General features: G+C 39.6%; 1 protein-coding gene across 3 annotated transcripts in view; it reads left to right on the top strand.

Annotated features, from left to right (window-relative positions):
* The window catches only part of SYT9 (synaptotagmin 9), a 170,467-nt gene that overhangs the window by 49,549 nt on the left and 93,665 nt on the right, over positions 1-27,253 (top strand). For all 3 annotated transcript variants that reach the window (XM_012744206.2, XM_076002217.1, XM_012744207.2), the window contains exons 2-3: positions 2,996-3,347; positions 11,919-12,465. In XM_012744206.2, coding sequence (XP_012599660.2) covers positions 2,996-3,347; positions 11,919-12,465 — 899 coding nt within the window. The remainder of the gene's footprint in view (positions 1-2,995; positions 3,348-11,918; positions 12,466-27,253) is intronic.

Genomic DNA, 27,253 nt, shown 5'->3' with positions numbered 1-27,253 from the left:
AATTCTAGGTTAAGTGTCTTATTTCTGTATAATTATTAATATAACCCCTTTTCCCTCTTAAAAGCATCCAAGCTTCAGACAGTAAATTATATGGTCACATATATTATTAAACTTTTTTTTGCTATGGCAACAAATCTCTCCAAAATCCTAGTGACTTAAAACACCAAATTTTGCTCATGGATCTGCGGGTCAGTGGCACTCTGCCCCAGGCTTTGGTAATGTTTAAAGTTTGCTCCTCATTCTGGACTTTGGGCCAATGCCACAAGTCTTCTCATATGGCTCCCAGGCTGGAAGATCAGCTCTTATCTGAGAGCCTTTCTTCTCATGCAGAAGGTGGGAGACCAAGTATCCTCTGGTCCAAGATGGCATGAGTCATGTCCTCTCATGTTTTATTGGCTAGAGCAAGTCCCATGGCCATGACCAGTATCAGGGGATTGGGATTTATGCTTCTCTCTTGGAGGGGAGCATTGTGATAGGGGAGAATGACTATTTGGTGACCAATAATACAGTTAGCACATCACATTCCTAAACCCTACAGCCTCCTAGTGTGCCCCTCCCCAGCCTTTGTGGTGGTCTCCTAGCAGTATCTGTGTCAGGACAGAGCTGAAGTGATTAACCAGACTTAGGGAAGGCGTTTTGCCTCCATTTGGATTAAAGACTGTATTAAGGGATTCCACTAGTGTGTAGAGCCTGTTTTGTTTTAGGTTCTGTCGGAGGGGGTGAGAATTGTTTGCTGTGGCAGCCTGATTAACTGGGCCAGCGTCTCCTCCTTCTCCAGAAGTCTACACTAGAAAGTTCTCCACTCTCCTATGTGAGCTTCCAGAGCCCTGTGGAGTCTGGGGTCAAACCGTGTTTTCCCACCTGGCGCTGGGGCTCTGGGAGGTGTGTGCTTTCTGGCCCCTTTACCTTTGCCCCCACTGGCTCCACTCCCCAGCCTCCATCCCTGCCCTGGTCTCTCTGCACCTGGGACTTTTAATTTTTATTTTCTCCCAGTGTCCTTCCATTTGCCTGGGTTAAGTGTTCAACACTGATTGGTTTTTCCTTGAAAACAATTTCATAAATTCCTCAATTACTGGTTCACTGATGGATTAAAGATACCCTTCCTTGCTTATCCAATTTCAGTGGGATTTGAGGAGACAAAAGTGAAAGAGATTTGAGCTTAGTTACCCATATTGAAACTGGCACCCCAGTATTTTCAAACAGAAATACAATATTGCTTCATCACAAGGGCGAAGATTGATTGGGAGGCGTAGAGTGGATGTGTTAAATCCATCACCAGCCCCAACAGCTGGTTTTCTCTAAAGAACAATTTTTGACGAAGAAACAGCTTTATCATTTCATAGGAATGACCACGTACCTTCAGAGTCACGTTGAAAAGCACATGCATGGTAGTGGTTCAGCTTAGCTCAGTGGTAAGTGACTTGCAGGAGGGGTTCCCATGCATGCCTCAGCAGAAATGCAGCTTTCCATGGGTCATAGGATGTTGGCATTGTCGTGGATAGTTCAATTGGGAGTACTAAATGACTAATCTAATTTTCTCCCTCATTAACATATGAATCTATGAAGATGTGGGTGTGTGTGTCATGTTCCCCATTATCTTCAAACCCTAGCATAGAACCTGGAATGTAATGGTCATTCAGAAAACTTTGAAGCAATGCAAATATTAATGGTGGGCAGTAGAGGCAAAACCTGGGAAGAATCCTTGGGGCTGCTGAGGGTAGTGGAGCACAGTAGGGACAGGTAGGGGTGTCTGTTAAAATTAGGAGTTTACAGCCTCCGCAGTACCAGAAATGTGTTCAGGTTGATGCCTCAGCCTCCCTGGTGCTGGAAGGCAGGGCGGAAGCCTGGAGGGGGCTGGGCTCTGTTTTGAACATGGGGGCACAGCCATTGGCTCTCGCATTGTTATGGACCTTCACTGAGACCATGGGGCTGTGGTCCATGTAGAAGATGTTGTCATTACCTGCCATACCTTCTCACCCTTACCACTTCAGCACGGGCCTGTAGACCTCCAGCGCAGCCTCTGCATTGATTTCAGTGGGTCATTTTTCCGGCCACTGAAGCTTACTTTGCCCACCTGTGCTGCAGGTTGCAAATGCCAGGGTTTAATGTCCTTTGAGAACTATCCTCAAATCAATGGCTAAAGGGAGTTGGTGTAAAAATAGCTCAAATCCCTTGCCTCCTGAGTTGGGTAACTGAGGTGTATGGAGCTTCCCCAGCAGGCTTAGCATCTGGTCCCCCATTGTGATAATGGCCTTGATAATGCACCCTTTCCTGGCTGCCTTCTTTGGGTCACTTTTTCCACTTGCCCTACCTGTGTTTCCTTTTCCTTCTTAATAAACCACCTGCCCTTGAATACTTGCCTCAGAGTCTGCTACAGGGTAACCCAATCCACAAACTGCCAACAGTCTGCCCTGAGGACCTGACCACGGAGTGGAGTGCATTCTTAAGGCTGCAGTATCCACAGAGGACTTGAGCTTCGTTTTGCTTAGGACCTTAAAAGTTAATAGCAAAAATAGGGGGCAAAAGCACTCTAGTTTCTCTTGTTCTGAAAAGTTGTGACAAACAATTCCCAAATTATATTATATAGCTCTCTGAGATGACAGATTATATTTTAAGATAATTGAAACTGCCCTGCTCAAAAAATATTAATGATTTGCACTGCCTGTAGCGTAGGTTCTCATTTGACTTTCAGGGCATTCCTAGTCCCCCTGAGTATCCCCTGTTTCTTGCTATAGCATACTGTTTATGGTTTCCAAACATGGCCTGACTGTTACGTTACCTCCTCTGTGCTTTTGCTCACTGGTCCTCTGGTTTGTGTCTGAATCCTCATTGTCACTGCCCCAGAATAAAGTGACCCAGCAGCATGCCCCAGAATGGCCTTGTGCAGTCAGTTCCTGAGGGATGAATAAGTGAGAGGGTCATTCTGCCCCCACCATGCAATGGGTGGACATGGGGGGAACAATTACACTGACCTTTGATTTTTGCTTCTTTGCAGATATCTCAGTGAGCCTGCTGACCCTTGTGGTCACTGCCTGTGGTCTCGCTCTCTTTGGCGTTTCTCTCTTCGTGTCTTGGAAACTCTGCTGGGTTCCGTGGCGAGATCGAATCCTGCCCTCTGGTAGCAAAGACAACAACCAGGAGCCTCTTAACTACACAGACACAGAGACCAATGAGCAGGAGAACAGTGAGGACTTCCTAGACCCTCCCACGCCCTGCCCCGACTCCTCCATGAAGATCAGCCACACCTCCCCTGACATTCCCCTGTCAACCCAGGCAGGGGCCCAGGAGAACTGCGCCCATGGCGTCCGTGTGCAGCGCCAAATCACAGAGCCAACCTCGTCGGCTCGGTTAGTAATGCCCCTTTCCTTTCTGAATGCAAGAATCATTCCATTTTCCTGTCCGGCAGCAAATAGCATTGATTGGTCAAGGAGCCTGTAGTTTTTTGATGTCTGCTTGTTATCAGAGACATAACTCTGGGAAAATTTTGTGCTTCCTGTGCTGAAGTTAGATTTCTGAGCTCTGCTTAGTCTCTACTTAGTCACAAAAATAAATAGTTAATGCTATTAAAATTTACCAAGTACTCTATAAGAATTTTATATGCGTTCTTTTATTATAGGTCACAACTTTGTATGAGATAGATACTATTATTATTTTCATTTTAAAGGAGAAGAAAATTAAGTCAAAGAGATTAAGTAGCAAAGTCATATATTAGTAAACACCCAGGATTGGAATTCTGGTTCAACCAATATGAGAATCTGAGCTCCTAATCAGTCTTCCCTGCTGCCCTCCTAGAGCTATGGAATTTATTCCCTGTGTCTCTGACCTAGCCTAGAGCTCACACACAGGCTCTCTTTGGACTCCACATGTGGCTGGATGTCTGTGTCCATCTCTGGCCTTTGGGAGGCCCATAGAGCCCCCAGGCCTAGGGCCACTCTCTTTGCATTGTCTGGATGCCTTGTGCTCTTAAGCAATAGAGAAATAATATAGAGCAGTGATAAAAAAAAAAAAAAAAAAAAACCAACAAAAAAAAGTGTGGTCTTTTGAGATCAAATGAACTGGCTTTACTTACATGTGTGACATTGGACAAACTACTTACCCTCTATATGTTTCCATTTCCTCATCTATAGAAGAGAAATAGTAGCAGTAGTAACTTACAGGTGGTTTTAAGAATGAAATGATAAAAATGTGTGCTTTGCACAGGTCTGTACCTAGTAAGTGCTCCAAAACATGAACTGCCATTTCGCTTTTAATTATTGCTGCGATGGCCTCTCCCAAGATGCGGATGTTGCACAAAGGTGTGTTTGAGGCTGAGCAGCCAGTTCTAAATCACTGGATGTAAAAACCCATTTTAATAAAGAGATTTCAGGAAAAGAGGCGCAGGGAACAGCTTTCTTTAGAATGAAAATATTTGCTTGAGTGATAGCCAGAGGAATAGCATGTGCTGTTATTTGGAAAGTACAAGCGTAGTTTGGAGATATTTTTTAAAAAGTCTTTTTTATTTGTTCCCTAGAAACAGAAATAAGATGTTACCCTTTTTTTATGTTAATCAAGTTTATCCTAGAGGCTCTGCTCATTCGCATTAAGTGGGATGGAATATGACAGTTTATAATTTAATTTTTTCAGAAGCCTATTTTAGCATCATTTCCAATTCTGAATCAAAGAGCTAAACCTAAAATACGCCTCTGTGAGGAGATGGGTAGTTGTTTGCCATTTGATTTAGGAGAAATCCTCAGATTTTATCACTAGGATTTCTCTTCAGATTTAAGATTTAAATATAACCAGAGCTGTTTGGTGCTGTCATGGAGTTCATGAGACGGTGCAGACACACAATGAAATCCTTTCAGTACTTCAATAACTGGAACCTTTTAGATGCAGTTTGCATTGAAATTGTCTCCTATTTGGTTCTACTCTGCGTGTAACTTTTCTGGTCTGGATTCCTTTCAATGTACGGTGATAGTGTTGTTTTTTTTCTTTTTTTATTAGATTTGATCTGAGGATTTTACCATAATTCTAATGAATTGATAGCAATGACATCACTATAATTATCACAATATTATAATGGAAAATGTGTACATACTCTGTATATGAAGAAAAATTTGTTTAGAAAAGGAAAACTGTCCTTATCTTCATCACTGATTTGTAGAAATTGGGTAGAAGGGAAAAAATAAGGAGAGAGAAGGAATTATCTCTGTAAAATATATTTGACATTCAGATTTATTTTAATTTTGGAGGTATATAATTAAATTATCTTTTCTGATGGCCCAAATCAGTTTTAATAATATCTGAACTACCATAAAAAAAAAACTAAACTCTTTCCAGCGGCATTTGAACTAATACTGACAATTTGCATTGTTTTGCATTTAAAACATTCATACCTAAATTACCACTGACCTAGTTTTATAAGCTCTGTCTGGAAATATATATCGTTGTCTCATGGTCTCACCATAATAAGAATAGTGTATGATCTTCTAATTCTTTAGGGATTGTGTTGCATTATAAAAAAAACATACACACACAGCTTTTTTATTGACAAAGTAGAAAAAAAAGGAAGGAAATTTCCATCGTGCTCCAAAACATTTTTAACATTCTTTTTAAAGTAACCATTTTCGATACCATATTTTGGGAGGGGGAAGGTATTCTTTGCTGAGATGGCTCTCAGCAGTCTGCTTTTCCAGTTATTATTTCTTCTCCCTTCTTTCTCATTGTGTTGTTTACTTTCTTCCTGCTGACGCTGTCTTTCTTTCTGTTTCCATCCTGAGCTGTTATCATTGTCCCAGGGTTCCCAGTGCATGGAAGACATAGCCTCCCATTTAAAGGCATCTTCACAATCACTGACACTGTGATAGAAGGCAGAGCTTCTATCACAGCGTTCACATCAGAAATCTCAACCTCACCCAGCCTCTTCCACTTGGGTATGTTTGACTCACACCAATGCCTTTTTGGAACATTGCAAGGATGAGCTTTGTCTTATCTTTTAAGAACATTTCTAGGCAGAATGACTTTTTGTTGTTCTCCCGAGATCAATCGAGTTAGGATTCTGTGTCTAGATAGCTCAATTGCTATTAGATCTATCCATGATTCTTGTCAATTCTTTTTTATTTGAACGAAATCCCTTTTGTATAATGACCCAATATGCAAGGACTGTGGCATGTTTTAATTTTCTCAGAATTTTTCAATACTAGACTTTTATAAAGTTCTCTACTCCAAATATATGAAAATCCCTAGATCCCCAAAATAGAAGGAACCTTGAAAGGCCATCTAATCCATTTCCTGATTCATGTCGTAAGATGAAAATTTGTCCTGTTTTATAAAGCCTTCTCAAATTTCTTATGTAACACTTTGGTTTTATGAAAATTTCAATTACCACCCCACAAACTCCTTATCAGGTCTACTGAGGCCCTGCGTGGTATTGCCACAGTATGCTCCTCACAGCCTCACCTCCTGGCCAGGGCCACCACATCTCACAACCCCAGAGGACACTGTTAACATGGATTCAATAGGACACTTTCCCTGGAAGAAGCTCAGCATGCTCCAGCTACACTAGTCTCTCTCTCAGTTTCTTCAGTATCACGAGCCCTTTCCTACCTTGAGGCCCTCACACATGTTCCCTCAGCCAAGAATGCTTTGCCTTTTTCTTTGCCCTCCTTGGCTCCTTTGCAGCCTTAATGGTTCTAACTGAAACCCCGCATGCTCAGAAAAGTCGCCCTGACCACCCATCTGAAGTCTGTGCTCTGTCTTCCGTAAGTTCCCACTCTCAATTCTCTCTCATGTTGCCTAGTTTTCACTCCTTCGCAGATGAAACTCTTTTTCTAAGTGATTATTTGCTTGTTTATTACCTATCTGGCCTCTACGCTATGAGCTTAGAGACCACATCTGTATTGCTTCTGCCTATCTATCCAACCCCTAGTACAGCCCCTGGCACGTAGAAGACGACTTTTTCCCATGAGTGATTGACAAAGTATATTGGTCACTATCAGGCCACTTTTCTCTTGTTCTGCTGACAAGAATGGCATCCGGCCAGATGTATGAACTGAGTAGGGCCTGAAGGGCGTGAGGCTGGCAGAAGGCCAGTTGTCCCAGGGCTCACGTTCATTAAGAGCCTCACAATAGGTTTTGACCTTATCTCTGGATTAAGCAATCCATAGAGTCACATAAATAAGCTGACAGAATTGAAATAAGAAGACAATCATCACACTCTAAATTTAGGTCCCATTACTGGCTGCAACTCCAGTAAGTAGTACACAAAAATTAAATGTTGTAATTACTCTGTGAGTAGCACATTTCAATTAAGCTATATTTCTGTGTGTTGAGAACAATGGTTAGACATAAAGACCTAAAACATAACAAGTTTTGAATCACAGTTATTTCTTTAGCTTTTAATAAACTCACTGTTTCAAAAGTGGGAGTTGCCTAGATCTGTCTCAACTTCCACGAGACCCCAAAACTAGATGTAAAATGGTATCTTCTCTACTGGGATTTAATTATCAGAAACTATTATGTCCATGGCATTCATATGTTTACTCTAAACACAGGTATTAAGCATTTGCTATGTGCAAAATTTCACATTAGGTGCTGTAAATAGAGAAAAAAAAATAGCCCTGCCTTCAAAAGGTCCACAATAAAAGCACCAATTATACATATCAAAGTGTTTAAATTGTTCTTTGAAGGATTAATCTGGAAAAAATGTACACTATGCATGGGACAGGAGTGAAGACTAGATACAGGGGCCAGTTTCCAGTCTGTAATGATGAGGGTCTGAACTCGGGAGTAATGGGAATGAAAAGAGAGACATGTGATGTGAGCCACTTCAGAGACAGTGTTAGTGAAGAAAGGTTTATCTCAGTTATGGGAGATGAAGTACTTGAGGGTGACACCAAGCTTTAACCTGGGAGGTGCTTCACTGTATCCACCTGTACTGGACCACACACCTCCACTGGTCCCGAGACCTGATGCCTACACCTTTGTTATCACACTCATCCTAGAAGCCCTTGAATCCCAGGCCAAGAAAGCATCAGATTTCTACTTCCTACTGCCCTCGAAGTCTGTTAGCTATGTCTGGCCCTGTCTAAGACTGCCCCTTCTTCTGTGTCTGCTTGTGGTTCAGGACAACTCAACTTTTCTTTATCACCTGTGGATCTTCAAAGAAGGAAAATGGGATCCTGTCTCCACTATTTCCATACTTCCCTGCTGTGACTTGAATGGAGGAAAGCAACCAATGACAGTTATGAAACAATGATTTGTTTCTCTTTTTCTTCCCCTTGGACCTGGAAGCCTGGTTGACACTGGTGCTCCCAAACCAAGGAAAAGTTTCACTTCCAAGATGGGACCACTGAGGTGAGGGGACATAGATGAGTGTGCACTTGTCCGTGGCTCACAGGAAACCCAGAGATGGAAGAGTGCTGTTGATTCTGAGCAGTGACTCTGACAGAGTCTGGAATAAACGAAGTGTGGGGGTATGGGAGGGATCCTGGAGAAAGCTGCTGGGGCAGAAGAACTGAAGACCCCATCCTGCTAGAGAGCTGGGACCAAGACGGGATACAGGGCAACTTCTAACCTACCTGGCACTTGCTTTGCACATTCACATTTGTTGAGTTGCAGCATAACGACCTCTTTCTTAAGATCTGATGGACCTAGTTGGATTTTGGGTGATGGATTTTGGACTGAGACCAGAGGTGGGACTAGTTAATTCATATTTGAGAAAAGAAGAGGAAGAAAAACCCCTTTGCCTCTGGGTTTCTTCCCCTCCCTGACCTATAGCTGCAGCTCAGCACAAAGCTCAGATTCCTTCAGGCATGAAAGTGTGTTTTTGAATTTCTTATGGGAAATCTACTTTACAAATTTTGCTAATTACCTTTGAATTCAAGCTTTCTCCAGGTTCAACTACCAGTCTTTCAACTTTGGTCTTGGGTAGCCAAGTCCAATCTTTAAGTTTCTTTCTTATCCCTTCCATGACAGGAAAACAGCCTTTGACCTCCCTGAGAAAGAATGGGAGGTAGAGGAAGCTGAGAGTTCAAATGCCAGCAGCCAGCTTCTCTGCAAAGTGTTAGGATGTGACTCATTTACAGAGGATATCATCTCTTACCTTCTCTTACCCCCTGTCCTCGCACAGGGGGATCCACTTTTTCCTTTTTCCATCCATTATTCACCATGAGGCCTGAGGACATCAAATACAGGACTCCCTAGACCTACCTGAGACTACTGTCTGCTTCAGACACAGATGCCTCCTTACCACACTTGCTCATTGTTGTAATCAGTGTCACTCAGTGGCATTAAATTCTAGCCCCTTGCCCTGGGTAGCCTCTCATTCACTGCACTCAAAGACTATCTCCGTCAACCCTTTAGAACCACCTCATCTGTAGTTAGGAGAGCTGAGGATGTAACACTGTTCTGTATTTTTCCTCTCTCTTGCTTTGGACTTGCTTTTTCTCCCCACCTCCATTTGAGTAACCTATGAGAGCTATGGAATATTGATTTTCTGTTTCCTCCACCTCATCTTCTCCCTCATGTCCCTGGGGTGGTCTCCCTGTCCTACTTTCTTGTTTTCAGCCCCTAGAGCTCCAGAGGTTATACAGGGAGGTTATGAGCTACTCTAGTTCTCTGGCTATTGTGAGCTTCTCTATTCTACTGGCCCCCTCCCCCAACTCCAGTAAACTCTAACTCCCTCCTGAAAGGAAATTGAAAGCGATTGAGAGGGAGCCCCAGGGAGTGAGAAACTGTCATGGCCTGTTGCAGTCTTTGCTATCTCCTTTAAACCACTACTTTACAGTTAGGTTCAACTGTTTTCCCAGTAGTTAAGTGAGATTCTGAATTAGGGGAGTGGAGAGGTGTTGGAAATGAAATTAATCATGTAAAACATTTGGGTAGATAATAGTATTCATATCTGTGATTGGTTTTTATACCCTTGGCTGTATTGGAATTTTGAATGAAGAGATTCCTGTGCAATTGGGTTCTAAGGGAACGGGATCTTGTTTTGGTCTTTGAAGCACAAATCTCTCCATAACACCCTCACAACATATTTCCTCTACCTGCTGGCAATCCTATATGATTAGTAAAAGCTGAGCATGCAGGACTAATTTCTCTTCAGATTTCATGTCTAAGAAAATGTGCATATAAAACAGGGTATATCCCATTACTAAGTAGCCAAATCCATGGATTTAAAATTAAAACTAAAATGTACATGGTGGGTTTAGACCTACAGACAAAGGTGAAGACAAAATATTGCTGTGATGAATCTAATTCCAATGCTCAGAAAACTCAAAGGTAAATTGTTACAACCAGAGCCTGCCTGTGTGTGGGGCAGGGTACTTTCTACTGCCTGCCAGTCCTTTCTGCTCACAGAGTCCAACCAAGCCAGATTCAAACTCTGTTCTAGCACTACAGAGATTCCACTTCTAGACAAGGGAATGACCTGGCTGAACTAGTGCAGACAGCCAGTTTTAGGGAGTTAACAGCATCTCTTGCCTTTCTTCCCTTGCCTAAGAAATCATAAGATACAGGGAAACCTTAAGGGTTTGGGTTTCTCTGTAAGATATTAAAATCTCACAACAGCAACTTTCAGACCGCACAGTTTTTGCACATGTGGGGATGCATGGGACCAAGATGGAATACAGGGCAACTTCACTTGCACGTGTTTGTGGCCTGTGGCCTGAGTGGGGTGTGACAGTGCTCGGGTTGTACCATATTGGGGTTAGTGATGAGGAGGCTGCTTTAGGATAAAGAGGAATGTTCCGCATGACAACATCTGTGCTGACAAGGGAGAATAACTTCAAACCTGTTTTGGAGTCTCTTAATCCCATTTTTACATCTTCATTTCATAAAGTAGTCTTAAGGAAGGAAGGGAGGACAAATCCAAATGTTTACTCTGCCTCTCCAACTTTTCCCAGCCCCTCAGAGACACCCCAGCTGTTCCCTTTCACCTTGCAGTGGAGAGGCTATTTTAATTAAGGTTATTGAGCGACTGCTTACAGACAATATAATCACTCTGAACTAAAACCCCACAAAAATACCTTAAAAACAACCTTATAGTAATGACTACTCCTCTCAACTTGTGACGACCCACACAGATAAGACAGGTAGATGTTAAAAGGAATTTTAAGGAAATTTTAACCCAAACCAATAGGTGAAGAGTATACTCTACCAGCAAATATTTAATCTAGCCTTCTCTAACTGAATCCTTATATGCATTTATGGTAGCTCACCTTTAATCTTTGTGCCATTAGTGATTATTTCAGAAAACAAAAAAAGTCTTCCTAATCACCAATCATGTGTTAACCAGGTGGTAAAACAAAGCCACAATCCCAATGCTGTGACTGGCACCTGTCAGAGCCAATACAGTCCTCTGCAAGCAGACACACCCCAGTCACACACATTTTTACATTTTTTACATGAGCAAATACTGTGTTTTTGTGGTGAAATGTTTTAATTTGAACTGGTAAGAATTCATGTTTTTATAAAGCTATAAGCCAGTGACAGGAAGTTCTATGTAATTTAGAGAAAGATTCATTCTTCTTAAGGCAACATTTAGCTAACTATTTCAATTTCAGGATGATATTGTATATAAAGGGAATAATTTTATTTTTAAAGCAGTTTGTACAGATCTTTACATTCCACCAGCCGAGTAAGCTTCTTTAGTGGCACATTAGACAGTTTAGAAAGTGCATTAAACCTTTAAAGCTCCAAGGTCACATGTTAGTAAGTTCATTTCCTGGTACCAAGCCTCAATTTTGAGCTTCAAGCCTTAGGGAGCAGCTTACTCACATTGATGAGCATTTTGAATTTAGGCCAAAAGAAAGAAAAAAAGCCCACAGGTCTAAGCTCTTAACAGCACGTAACAGGCTACCTACATCCCAGGCAGAAGTCTCTGAAAGAGTCGTAGCTAATAAGGTTATAACTGTGTTCTGTCTTGCTCTTCATTCAAGGCATAATTCAATCCGAAGACAACTCAACCTGTCAAATCCAGACTTCAATATCCAGCAGCTTCAAAAACAGGAACAGTTGACCGGAATTGGTAGAATTAAACCGGAGTTATATAAGCAGAGGTCATTGGATAATGATGATGGGAGAAGGAGTAACAGCAAAGCTTGTGGGAGACTGAACTTCATAGTAAAATATGACTGTGACTTAGAGCAGCTCATAGTGAAGATTCACAAAGCTGTCAATTTGCCCGCCAAGGACTTTTCTGGGACTTCAGATCCTTATGTCAAGATCTATTTGCTTCCTGATCGGAAAACAAAACACCAGACTAAAGTGCACAGAAAGACCCTGAACCCTGTGTTTGATGAAGTGTTTTTATTTCCGGTTCCCTACAATGACCTTGAAGCACGAAAGCTTCACTTCTCTGTGTACGACTTTGACAGGTTCTCTCGTCATGACTTAATCGGCCAAGTGGTGGTGGATCACTTCTTAGACTTGGCTGATTTCCCCAGGGAGTGCATCCTTTGGAAGGATATCGAATATGTCACCAATGTGAGTCCGACATTTCTTCATTTGGGGGCGGGGGCTTTCTTGGTTAGCATGGAAACCAATTATCTGCACATTATTTGTGGGGGGGGTGAAGTGTAAAATTCAAGTCTATGAACATCTAACTATTATTTCAGAGCTTCTCTGTACCTTTCTAGAAACAGATCTTTAACAGTATTCATTTTGAAATTTCTAAGACTTATTCATAAAAACAACATTAAAGAATTACATTCTGTCTTTTTAACTTTCAGATTCTTAGCTATTTCCTAATAGACTGCAGATATTATCTGTCTTCCTTACCACATTTTCTTGAGAGTGTTCTTAGGTTATCTGTGCTCAATGAAACCTGGCATTCTATTAACTGTAGTCTGCAGCTAAGAGACCATTGCCTTATCCCCGAGCATTAGATCCTTACGTGTGTTCTCAAGTTGTCTCAATAGCATTTCCCGTGATAAGATCCTCAACTTTAATACTAGAACTGGGAGTGGTTGAGAAGAGTTGGCACCACATTTTTAAGTGTAAAACTAAAAAAAAAAAAAAAAAATCAAAGTTACAAGGAGGACAGTATGAAAAGAAACTACATATGATGGCAACACTAATCTATAATGGATCAAATCCAATTTAGGGCTTAGAAAAGAAGGCAGGGGTGCTATGCAATGGTAAACCATATATCTATGTTTATATTTTAAACACAAGATTTCAGAGGTGGTATTCTTACTCCATTTACATCCTTTATCCTGCAGAGGTGTGTTGATGCTCTGGGAATAAAAAGGAAAATGGGACTTTCTCAGGTAACTGATATTTTAAAGCCATGTGTTTCTTTCATCTGTCCAAATTCCCTGGAACTACTGTTAGCTCATCTTATTGAAAATTAGCCTTTCTGAGGCCAACACAGCTCTCTTTCTCTGCCTTGGCATCCACCAAGCACCACCCTCCTTACTCAGCTCAGACAGCTCGAGTCTGGAGCCTAATTAGTGAAAGACTCTTGCTCTGCTCAGGAAGAGGGCTCACAAAATCTCTGCCTAATGACCAAATACCCACACTAGTACCCTCCTATCCTCAGCCACTTTCATGAACTGGGGACTCACCCACGCTTTGGTTGCTCTATGGGGCGCCTTCTCTCCACATGTCACAAGGTTCCAGTGCCAGCTTTGTCCCGCGATCCAGGTAAACAAAGTGCAGTATGGGTTCTGCTGGCCTTTATCATAATGATGAGGACAGAAAAGTTGCTGGAGAGGTGCAGAGAATAGCGGTTGATGAAACTAAGGTGATTTGAGATATTGGGGAAGGAACAGACCTCTTTATCTTAAAAGACTGTAATATATGTAAACCCGAAAATGAATGCTGGGAGAAGCAAGGATTGTCTCTCAAAACCCAATTGCCAATATCAGGGGGCAGCATGAGAAGGTCTAAAGAAACAAAATGGGCAGGCTGCCTATACTAAGATATGAATGGCTCAGGAATTAACCCCGTCATTGGCGTATTTATTGCCAGCCGCAGTGATCAGCCTTGGACTTATATCTGATCTCAGGGTATGATAGGGAGGGGTCTCATACCATCTAGTGAGACATCAATTGATATATTTTGACAAATGTATTTCCTAAAAATAGCTGGAGAGGTTATTAGAAAGCTCAACAGGGATCCTGGTGAGAGTTGCCTTCTAGAGACTTTGTGGAGAGAGCAACACAGTGCACAATGGCTGATACAAACCCAGATAAGGCTGATGATCCCTGGTGGGAATGTCTCCTAGAGCAGGTTCCTGTGGACAAGGATATAAAGGTGCAGGCTCCAGAGACCTTCTGGCCCTGAGATCATTGCCATCTCAGTGTTCTTCTGGGTCTATTGTTGGAAAATCCTGGATTTCTGTAGAGTTAGGAGAATGTGGATTTTTTTATCGAGGAAGAAAAGCAAGACTAAAGGCTTCAAAATCCTCAGTTGTTTTCTCAGGTAAACAGTAAATCTTCTAAGCATTGATCTAATATTTTGTATGGCCACGGGAGAAGGTAGGCCCTGAGAATGGAATTATAAATTATTTTATAATCTGTCATATATTTTTTAGATACCATTTTAAAAGTATTATTTGGGGATGTTTTGACTGTGTTTTTTTTAATGTGACTTTGTACAGATACTGAACATAAAGATCTGAGATTTGATGAGGTTCCACTTTTATAATGCAACATGTATAAGATACAGTGCATGTAATAGACACATGCATATTTATGAAGGAATAATTTAATGAACAGACACGAACCCACCATTCAGCTGAGAAATAGAATATCACCATTACTTTTGCCAGTCCTTGGATTGTCATTCCTCATCACATTCCCTCTCAGTCTACCCTTTCCAAGAAGAAACCACTGTCCTAAATTTTATTTATATTGTAACTTATACTGGTATATATTAATATATATGTGTATATATGTATATATATGTATATGACAACATAGGTTTTGGTTTTGTCTATTTCTGCTTTTTATAGCTCTTCTTTGGCATGCTTTTTTCTTCAGCAAACATTGATTATGGCGTTTAACCATAGCAATGAAGGGAGCAGTTGTGGCTTCTGTGGTTTTTTGCTATATATTTTGTTATATTAATATATGACAAATTAGCATTCTTATACTGATGACATTTGGGTTGTTATTAGCTTTTTGTGATTCTGAGCAATACTGCAGAGAAGACATGTGTACACATCTCTTGGTTCACATATGCAATCTTTTCTCTAGGGTGTATCCCTGATAGAGGTAAGGTATACACATGTTGAACTTTTTTAGGTAGTGACAAAGTCTTTTCCACAGTGACTGTATAAATTGATCCTCCTATAGGTGAGATGTGATAATTCCTAATGCTCTACCTTATAACCAACTCTTGCAATTCTCACACTGATTAATCTGTGTGTGTGTGTATGTAAAATAATATATTATTGGTATTTCCTCAATTGTCAGAGTTGGCCATTTTTTGATATGTTTAATGGTCATTTATGTTTTCTTTCTTGTGAAATGCCTATTCAGCACTTTCTTCTATTGTTTTCTTTACCTTAATGATTCATACAGGCTTTTTAAATAGCCTAGGTGCAAATCCTTCATTGGTTATCTTTTACAAACATCTCAGTTTATAGCTGTCTTTGCATTCACTCTGTGGTGTCTTTTGATAAATAGAGGTTCTTATGTTTAATGTAATAAAATGTATCAATATTTTTCATTGTAAGTTAGCACTTTTGTGTCTTATTCAAGAAATCCTTTTACCTTATGTCATAAAGGTATTTCTCCTGTATTTTCTGTTAGAAGTTCTGAGGTTTTTGGCTTCCTAGTTATGATTTTAATCCCCTCAGAACGGGATTTTTTATATAGTGTGTAGACATCCTATATTAGTGAGCTTGGGCTGCCATAACAAAATACTATAAATTTGGAAGCTTAAACAACAGACATTTATTTCTTACAGTTGTGGAGGCTGGGAAGTCCAAAACTAAGATGCCAGCAGATTCCATTCCTGGTGGGGCTCTCTTCTTGGTTTGCCTTCTCACTGTGTCCTCACGTGATGGAGAGAAAGAGCACTCTGGTCTCTCTTTGTCTTCTTATAAGGACACTAATCCTATTGTGGGGACCCCAACCTCATGACCTCATCTAAATTTTATTACCTCCTAAAGGCTACATCTCCAAATACCATCATATTGGGGATTAGGAATTCAACATATGAATTTGAGGGGAAGGGAAAAAAACATTCAGTCCATAACATATCTATATTTTCTATATGGATAAATAATTTTCTGGCATATTTTCCCAGTAATATGCAGTGCATGCTCTGTCCCATATAGATTTCCATATGTGAAAAATCTATTTCTGGATTTTCTTTTCTATCTATTGTTCTGTTTGACTATAGTACAATTTGTGAATTACTGTTGTTCTATTATAAGCCTTAACATCTGGAAGAGCAAATCATCCAGCTTACATCTTTTTTATTTCAGTCTTGGCTGATATTTGACTTTTCTCATAAATTTTAGTATCCCATTGTCAAGTTAAACAAAAATTCTTTTGGTTTTTTTAAACAAAAGTTCTTTCTGATATTTGTCTGGATTTGCATGAAGTCTATAGATTAATTTATGGAAATTTTATATCCTTCATGATATTGAGTATTTGTATTCATGATCATAGTGTATCTCTCCACTTATTTAGTTATTCTTTAAAGTTTTTCATTCAAACTTATAGTTTTCTACATGAGTATATTGCATATATCTTGTTAGATTTATTGGTTGGTACCTAATATTTTGTTCTTTTAAATGGTATCTTTTCTAAGATTGCATTTTCTAACTATTAATGGTATAGAAATGTTATACATTTATCTTATATATTTACAAGATTTAGAAATTTTGGAAACCTCATTAATTCTTATAATGTGATTGTAGACTTTTCTGGATTTTCTTTGTAGATAATCAGTCATCTGTGCATTGTGATAGTTTTGTTTTTTTTCTAATCTATACATGTTATTCTTTTTTGGTTGTTACTTAGTGCACAGACTAGGATTTCTAGTACAATGCTGAATAATGATTACGGTAGTAGGTGTCCTTGACTTGTTCCTTATTTTAAATAAAATGTCTTTATATTTCCATGGAGTATGATTTTGCTATATATAATTTTGCTATATATAAATGTGGGTGTCTTCATCATATGAAGAATGTATTCCTCTATTCCTAATTAGCTAAGACTTTTTATCACTAATGACTGTTTTATCAAATGCTATGATCCTGTGATTTTTTTTCTCCCCTTTAATCTACTATTTTGGTCAATTATGTTGCTTGGTTTTCAAATTTTAAGCCAATCTTATATTTCAAGAATGATCCAAACTGGCCTTGATCTACTACCTTTTCTATACATTGTCAGTTTGCTAATACTTCATTTAGCATTTTTTGCATCTGTGCTCAGGAGTGATGCATATAATTTACTGCCTTGTACTGTCCTTGTCTGGTTTGGAATCAAGGTAATTCTTGCTTTGTAAAGTAATTTGGGACATTATTTTGGATGCCTTCCCTTTACGCCTTCTCAGTACCCCTGAAGGCCTTGGGATTTTGTTTATCTTTCTTCAAACTGAAAGAACTCCATTAGCCTCTGGCTTCTGCTTAGATTCAGACAATGAGAAAGGAGAGTGAGGTCAGGATATTTATCCCCCTATTTCTTGGGTAGTCCATAGGCTGGCAATAACTTTCAGTGGAATGCAGAAACTCCTGAATATGTCTTACCCACTAGAATGAATATGTCTACCCTCTAGAATGGTGTCTGGAAGTGAGATACTTAAAAGGCACTTGCTGAATAAAATGAAACTTCTTATGAGGGACTAATTTGGTGAGGCTTTAGGGACTGATTGAGCTGGAGGGTATTATGCAGAGCTGAACTGATAATCTTTAAAAATTTTTTTTTCTTTATTTCACCAAAGAGAGTGTGAGTTTTATAAAAATTAGCATTATTTTGCTAATATTCTTAGAAGATTGTTTTTCTGGGAATAAAAATTTGGGAGCATAAAACTTAAGTTACTCCAATTTGGCATTATAAAGCTATCATTTCATTGTCTTTTGACTTCCAAATGTTTTTTGGGAAGTCAGCATTTAGTCTAATATTTATTCTTTGTATGTAATTTTTCTTTTCTTTTTTTTATGTCTTCCAAGATCTTATTTTCCCCTTTGGCGTTCTATAGTTTAACTACAATATTGCTAACTGGACTTGTCTTTTTATGTATCCTGATTGAGATTTATTGAGATTCCTGGATCCAAGCTTATTTCCTTTGACTAGTTCTGGAAAATTTTCAGCCATTTCCTTCTTTCCATTTGTAGAAGTATTATTTGATGTGTTTCCACATTTGTCTAATAGTTTTGAGAGTCTCTTTTTTTCCTTCAATACACTTTCAATCCCCTTTTATATATGTATATTTTTACCATTCCATACATAGTTATTTTTGTATTCTGTTACTCATAACTCCAACAGCTGTAATCTCTGCAGCTCTGGTTCTTTTGTTTGGCATTTCCATTGGCTCTAACTTATCATGCCTCGTTGCCTCTTATATTTAGGTTTGTGATTGTGAGCTCATCTAGATTGGAACTTTGTTAGTAGAAATTTTCAAGGCCTAGGCTTAAAGTGTATTCCTTCAGTGACGATTTGTGATTGTTTCCACCAGGTGCCTAGGTGAGTTACCAACATGGAACAATTTAAACAAAATCATGGGTTTGGGAATTTTGGGACAAGAAGTAGGGTGAATGTAGTCTCCAAATGTGTTAGTGAAGGTTTGTATTAATGATTAGAAACTTATTAGGAAGACTTTTTTTCTTCTTTACTTAGAACAAGTCCAGAACAGGCATGTATCCCCAATATTGACTTATGCAGGGCAGAAGTTTGGTTTATCCTTTAAGATTGTGACCCTCAGTCTCTGGGACTGCAGCGTTATGTAGGATTCTTCCACAGTCCTCTAAATGCCATGTGCTATACTACTAAAGATTCACATTTTCCTCCATTCAAGCTCCAGCTCCAGAGTTACTTACCTCTGTGGATTCATGCTTTCTTATTGTTTCTGGACACTGAACAATTCCAGTTCTGTCCCATTATTTCTGCTGCACATTAAAAAGGACTTTATAATCTGGTATTTTTACCTGGAGGAATTTCTGTGAACATTCACCCCATTGCACTCTGCTATATTGCCCCAAGCTTATTCATAAAAGTTGTTTTTACTTATACTAACTGAATAGTAATCTATGTCTTATAATTTTGTCTTTCAATTGAATAGAACTGTAGAGATCCTGTAATCTAAAGTCTTCCATTTTGCGGATAAAACTGAGGTGGAGGGCCATTAGGAGATGCAACCAAGGTTACATAGCTGGATAATGGCCAAGCGGGAAATTAAACTAAGTTTTCCAATAGCCAGTTCAGTCTGTGCATGAAAAGGTAGCTCAAAATTATCATATATGCTGGTTTACATCTCTTTCCCATCTTTACCTGGCTAACTCCTACTGAGCAATTAGATTCCAGCTTAAGTGGCACTTCCTCAGAGAGAACCGTTTTTCTGAGCCCTGGATAAGGGCAGTTTTTTCTGGTATTTACTTCCATGACACATCCATCATTACTCATCCCTCATTTATGTGTCTGCTCAGTTTTCTTTTTCCCCATTAGACAGTTCTGTAAGTGAAAGACCAAATTTGGCTTGTGTGATCACTACGGGGTGCCTACCCTCTAGAATGGTGTCTGGAAGTGAGATACTTAAAAGGCACTTTCTGAATAAAAGGAAACTTCTTATGAGGGACTAATTTGGTGAGGCTCTAGGGACTGATTGAGCTGGAGGGTATTATGCAGAGCTGAACTCATAATCTTTAAAAAAAAATTTCCTTTATTTCACCAAAGAGAGTGTGAGTTTTATAAAAGTTAACATTCAAATAAAAACTAATCCTCACTCTTTCCTGTGGAGGAACAAAATTATTGAGTATAAAAATGATGGTTTAATTAAACCTGTCAACTGCTGAAGCCAGATCAATCAATAATAGTATAATGCATCCTTGTGGAGATTTTGTCAGTCAACAAGAGAGAAGATAGCATCTGTGGGAAAGGTCAAAATTTCAGACAGCTTGAGTTTAGTGGTCTGGGTGAATGTTGGCTGCCAGGCTATGCTCTTGGCATTTTTAGTATAACAAACTTATCACTTAATAGGCATTACGCACTCCAGGAATCTCTTTCTTGGTGGCCTGCTTAGAAACTGACTCAAAGACTTTCTCTAAGACCTATGATCACCTCAGTTAGACTCTGATTTAGAGAAGATGCTAGAGTTCTCACGTAGTGACAGTTGAAGTCATGAGGTTCCCTCTCTACGAATGTGGATCCCAGTCCAGAAAATGGAAGGGTACAGTTTACAACAGCATAGACTTTCTTTTAATGATAGGAATTTAAAAACCTTATATTTCCATCAAAATTTGACTTTGTGTCATTGTGAGTTTCAGTATTTTATGGTGATTTATTTGGGAATTTCCCTGTCCTGCCTCCTAGGAGCCTGGAACCATTTTTAGACCCGATAGAGGTGGATACCTGGAACCACTCAGTCAGGGGAGGAAGTAAGTATTTAGGGAAACCCAGGATGCTGGCTTTTCACAGTTGAATGCACACGGGGCAGGCAGGCCCTGTGATTGAAGATGTTTGTTACTTTGAATCCCTTTTCATTCCACTGTACCATAATTTCTAAGTGATTATCATATGATTTTATGGCCGTGTTATATTCAGTGTGTCCTAGTGGATAGGTAACAACTGGCTGAGGGGTGGGGAAGAGGACCTGATTTGTAGCATTTGCTGATTCCCATAGTGTAAATTCTCCCAGCAGGGCTGATTTCAAGTTGCCAGTGTGACATCACTGAAGGTGGAGTTGGCAAAAGATGCTCACAATCGGCTGTCCAAGCTGGTGCCAGCTGATAAGAGCTGACTCCAGGACATCACTACATGTAGTGCTAAAAATGCCAAGGACTGGCTGGTTAACTGATTCCAAGGGACAAGCAACTTGAAAATCTCCATAGAAAGCCCCGGTTTCCAGCTTCCAACAGGCAAGCTTAGTTCCCTCTGTAAAATGGATGTGCGTGAAGTCTGGCTATCGCTGGGGTCTACTGACATATGTCTTCATGAGAGTCCACTGAATCCTACCCTAACATTTTTTTCCACTCATGATGCCTCTGATATGCTATCCCCCTGACATCTAGATTATTCAGAGGGAGTGAAAAGTGGCAGGACTGCAGAAAATAACACATGCGGGAAGTGATTGATGAAGCTACAGGCCTCTGACAAAGAGACTTTGATAGCTTTTGTCTTAGTGAGGATGCCAGGGCAAAGCATTTGATTTTTTAAATCACATGAAATATATGACACTTACAAGAGCATATATAATGTATATGTATGGATTTAAAAGAATAACAAAATGAACATCAATCAATCCAGAACTTAGCTGAAGAAAGAAAACAGTATCAGTCTCTTTGAAGCTTCCTGTGTGCCCCTCCTCCAACTCAAAATCCCCCCGAGAGGTGAGCAATATATATCTATATCTACATCTATATATTAAAAAAACAGGGAATCATATATAGATATGAATTTTGTATATATAATTCTGTTTTGTAAATCCTTTTACCACTAAAGGTTTTCAGTTTTGCCTATTTTTGAAATTTATGTGAAAGAAATTATATCTATTCTTCTGCAAACTATGTTCAATATTATGTGTATCAGAATAATTTATGTGTATGTATGACTGTAGTTCTTTTTGTTGTTATTGCAGCAATATTTTAGCATCCTATTGTATGGCACACCATAATTTATTAGTCTATTCTTCTATCAATGGATGTTTGAATTAATTTTAAGTGTTTTCTATTACAGAAAATGCTATGATTAAACTTTCTTAACTTAAAATTACCAGGTAAATACATGCAAGAATTTCTCTAGGGCATATACCTAGGAATGGAGTTGCTAGGTTGAAAAAAAGTTTATATTTGTGGGGTTTAACCTATTTACAATCCCACCAAACATATTTCAGCCCATCTTAGTCTGCGTTTTCTCTTTCACCAGTTTACAAGGTGTCCCCTCCATTTCTATTTGTTGAGTAGTTTCCTAGAAATTGTAATATGCATTGTTGACTTAGTAAAAAGTTAATCAGTATATCAAACCTCCTCTAAAACTATACCTTTACCTTAGAACCTTTGACTTCAATCACTCCCATTCCAGGTATGATATTATAATTTTCTAATATTTATTTCTATATTGCCTTATTTTTTACACTCCTCACTTAGACATTGTAATTAATATTTTATATGGTCAATGATTGTTTAAAGTTATCACATGTTTCTCACTTTTCTTTTTTTACTATTCCTTCAGGCTTCCCTTCTAGATTATTTTTCATGTTTAGAACATTCTTGATAAAATCCTTCATTTAAGGGTCTTGATGTTAGCTGTCTTTGCTTTTATTTGTCTGAAAATATCATTTCACATTTATAATTGAAAAAAAACATGAGGATACAAATCTTGTGTGGATAATTATTATTTTTTTCCTCAGCACCTATTTTGTTAGCTTCTTGCCTTCAAATACTTGGCTTTGAGAAATCAGCTGCTAATGGTAACACCCTTTTCTCCTCTCTGAGCCATATTTCAAGAATTTTCTTTGTCTGAAATTTGATGATAATATGACGGGTGTGGAGTTTTAAATAATTACTGTTTATCTTGCTTAGGATTCATAGGGTGTCCTGAGTCTGAGAGTGAGTGTCTTCAATTCTGGAAATTTCCAGTCATAACCTCTGTGAATATTGTCTGTCCCTAGCGCTTTCTATCTTTTCCTCCTGGAAATCTCTGTAGATATTTTTAGACCTACTCACTCTTTCTTCCATGTTTGTTTCTTTGCTCTTTTTCCTATTGGTGATGCATCCTGGGTAATTTCTTTAGATTTGTTTTTCAGTCTCTTTAGCAGCTTCTAATGAGTTATATAATAAGCTTATTGAGTGTCTCATTTAAATTAATATAAATTTCATTTCTGCTTTACCTGACTCCTAAAACTTGTTCATTTGTATAATTGTTTGATCCAGTTTCACATTTTTGGTATTTTTTTTTGTTTGTTTCTTTAAAGTTATCTATCTATTGCATAGTATTTTCATGGATAATTATAAAATATATGATTCTAGACATCACTTTTGTGTTTGAGACAAAAAAGGAAAGTGACAAGAAAAAAGGGCATGCTCGATACTTCTGGGGCTCCTTTCCATCAGGAAAGGGAAAGCTTTCCTAAAAGTCACACTGATGTCTTCACTTACTTCTCATTCCAAGCTGAGTTACCTAGCCACCCTCACATGCAAGAAAGGTAATGAAAGCACATATTTAGCTTTTCTAGCCTCTATGCTGGAATGTGGCCAGATGAAGGGGTGGGAAATGTAGCTAAGTTAGGTAGGCTACGGCAGTTTCTCCAGTGGCACGGAAGGAGACGCCAGGAAACTTCAAGTGTGAGTGTGAACTCCAGCGCCTCATCCAGACCCACTGCACAAGAGGGAGGACGGGGCACAAACCCGAGGCAGCAAGCTGGCTCTCCTGAGACTCCTGCAAACGTGTGTGGAGGTGATTTGACAACTCAAAGAAGATAGCAGGGATACTGATATTTTTTCCTATAAAATTTACCCATGTTTTCATTATTTGGGATGCATTTGAAAAAGAGTAAAAATTTATAAGAGAAATAAAAACATTTATAAGAAATTTTCTCTGTTAACCTGTATATAAATGCTTATAGCAGCTTTATTCATAATTGCCAAAAGCTGGAAACAACCCAAATGTCCTCCAGTGGGTGAAAGGATAAACTGTAACAGTCCCACAGTGGAATACTATTCAGCAATGAAAAGAACATCCAACATGTGCATAATATACACACAATAACATGGAGGAATTTTGGAAGCATAATACTAAGTGAATAAAAAGTAAGACTGAAAAGGCTTAATAATGTATGTTTCTGTTTATATGATATTATAAAAAGGCAACATAATGGGGACAGAGAACAAATCAATGGTTGCCAAAAATTGGAAGCAGGGAGATGGATTGATTACAAAGGGGCAACATGAGGGAGTTTGGGGGCAGGGGAGTGATGGAATTGTTCTCTATTGGGATTGTGGTGGTGAGTACATGACTCTATGCATTTGCGCAAACTCACAGAACTATATGCCAAAACAGTGAATTTTACTGTATGTAAACTAAAAATAAATTAATAAAAATTTAAAAATCATGTTTTGAGGGGGAAAATAAGCACTTGATTATTACATAAATGAGAAAAATCTAATAAAAATGATTAGTAGAGTTTGAAGATACAGGAATATATATAATCTATATCTATATAATATATATATGTGTTACATATATCTGTAGGGGGAGAGAGAGGAAGATACAGGATAGGTGGGAATAATCAATAGGGCAAGTTCCCTGTGAAGGTAGGATGTAAGACCTAAATCACAGGTAGAAGGGCTGGCTTTAGATAAACAAAGGGACAATATTTTCTTGGTGATAAGGATTATTAATAATAAAAAATGGAAACAAATGCAGATAAGTTTGTAGATTTGTATATGTGTAGTTAAAACATATAAAAACATATATGTAAAAGGGATGGCAAAGATTTTTCATCCTGAGGGCCAACTCCAATAGACTGGTGGTAGCTGACTAGTGGGCTGTGTTATGAAGGATTTAGAAACAATATCAAGGTTCAGCGAACAAGAAGACCTGGATCTAATGTCAATGTCTGCCACAGGTTTTAGACAACCAGTTCCCTTCTGTGGTTTCAGCTAATTCTCTTTAATTGTATGGATTGTATGTAATCTCATGTGTCTATTTTATACACACACATTCTCTGTAATGACCTTTCTTTTCCACTTATCTTCTTTGTTTAACTTAATGTTATTCATCTTAGAAGTCCTAGGCTTAGACATCACCTCATTAAGCAAGCCCTTGCCATATCCACCAAGAACACAGTAGCTGCTCCTTGTGTGCTCTTCCAGCATCCTATGTGTACCTCTCCACCACAACCATCACATTAGATTATAAGTATCATCTGGGCATGGTGGCTCATGCCTATAATCCTAGCACTTTGGGATGTCAAGAGAGGATCTCTTGAGGCCAGGCATTCCAGACCAGCCTAAGCAACGTCGTGAGACCCCTTCTCTACTAAAAATAGAAAAATTAGCCAGGCATGGTGGCGCATGCCTGTAGCCCCAGCTACTTGAGAGTCTGAAGCAGGAGGATCATGTGAGCCCAGGAGTCTGAGGTTGCTGTGAGCTCTGATGATGCCACTGTACTCTAGCCGGGGCAACAGAGCAAGACCCTGTCTGAAAAAAAAATAAAAAATAAAAGTATCTATGTGTCCCTGCCTACCCCACTAGACTAGTTGCTCCTTGAAGACAAAATTCGTGACTGTATCCTCAGTAGTTACCCTAAGGGGTGGACAGTAAAACTGTTCTTGAGTGAATGAAGTAATGAATAAAATGAAAATAATTCTAGTATCTTATTAGAATAGCTGGAAGCAGAGGCTGAGAGGGATTCTTGCACAAGTGACTTATTGAGGGCCTTCTACAAGTGAAACCCATGAGGAAGTGAGGGAAGCAGGTGGATTAGGGGAAGAACCAGGCAAAGAAGGGGGTGGAGGAGCCAGCTAGCTGCAGCCTTCCCTGAGCCTGATCCCACAGGGAGCTTTGGGGCCCGAAGAGCACCACAAAGATGGGCTGCCTTTTTACCCTATGCTAGTCTTTTATTGGCTGTAGGCCACCCCGAGGAGAGAGTGTAAGTTGCTTGTCATTTTCAATGTGGCTCCTATCAGCTCAAGGACACTCTCCCAAGAAGGATGGCACTGTGAGCTGTTAGCAGCCAATGCTTACAGCAGCAGTGCACTGGCCTGGTCAAAGGGTATCTAGCCAGGGCAAAATGGGGTCTCTTACAGTGTGATAGAACGAAACAATAGGAAAGGAGTGATGGGGACATAGGAAGGACCTGACTCCCATGGCCCCTGAGATGTGGGGAAATGATAGAGAAGAGAGAGGGAGCCTCTTCCCCCCATCTCCATCCCCACACACTCCTTGCTTAGGGGAGAGTCTACCTGCTGCCTTGGCATGAGTATCGAAGGCAGGTTTGTGCTCGGCTAGCTCGGTGCTCCTAGGAGCGAGGTTGGCTTTGCAGGGAGCTCAGGTGGGCTCCACTTTGGTCACCGCCTTACACAGTTATATTATTCCATGGCTGAATACAAGGGGACAACTGAGCTAGATGAAAAAAGCATTCTGCAAACCTGGAACAATTGAAAAAGAACTTAATAGAGTTGTCAAGGACAGCAGTTTCATCTCTGAAGAAAGGTGAGACTAGTCAGGTAGAATGTCCCCCTGAGACTGCCTTAATGATCTTCTACCTGTGGAAACATTACTGTCCAAAATAGCGAGCTGGTTTCCTGACAGAAAGCCTTGTCCCATGGATTGGCATTTGCTTGCTTGGAAAATGAGTTTTGAGCCTTTCGAGAATCGAAGCAGTCTGTGGTATTTACAATGCAGCCTTACTGTCCAGTAGCTTAGTGTAGTCTAATTCTGACAGATGGCTCTCCTGGGAAATTTTCTTTCAGATTGGATTATGCTTCCATGCTGAAATGCACTAATTAAGGGGAGTCTAAATAAACATCGTCGGGGAGTGGAAGGGAGGGGAAGGTAGGCTCTTTCTTAGGAAGCTGTGTTGGAAAGCGGCCATGTTTGCAATCTTGATCTTCCCAGCCCCGCTCAGCTACATGGAAAATCTAGGCCACTGCTTTGCTAAAGACACGGTGTGCTGGACCAGTGGCCAGCGGCCTTCAGCACCGAGCCGTGACTTCATTTCCTACAAGGCCCTGCCTCTCGAACCTGGTTTTCTCTTCTGTTAACTGTGTTGGGGTGTAACTTCCAGAATAAATGTATCTTTAAAATGAGGATGACTGACTTTTTAAAAACCCTAACAGATCTCTCAATTCAGCTATGTCAAACACTGCTAACCTTTCTTTTATAAGTCTGATACTTTGGTTTTAAAGTATTTAACACTTAAATACTCCTCCATTACATTTCTTAATGCTTACCACTTTGATTCCTAAGTAACTGTAGGAAAAGTACACCTGGCTTTCCGATGCAGAAGGATGGATTTTACATGAGTGGGTTGAGAAAAATCTAATTTGAAAGTCAGGGAGTGAGTTCTGGGTCAGAAAGTGAGTTTGAGTTCTGTCCTATCACTTATTCAACAAATGTTTTTAAACACTCCTATGTGCCAGGCAATATAGTAGGCAT

This window comes from Microcebus murinus, chromosome 4 (genome assembly GCF_040939455.1).
Source record: "Microcebus murinus isolate Inina chromosome 4, M.murinus_Inina_mat1.0, whole genome shotgun sequence".
Lineage (NCBI taxonomy): Eukaryota > Metazoa > Chordata > Mammalia > Primates > Cheirogaleidae > Microcebus > Microcebus murinus.
This window is presented reverse-complemented; position numbering and strand designations above follow the sequence as displayed.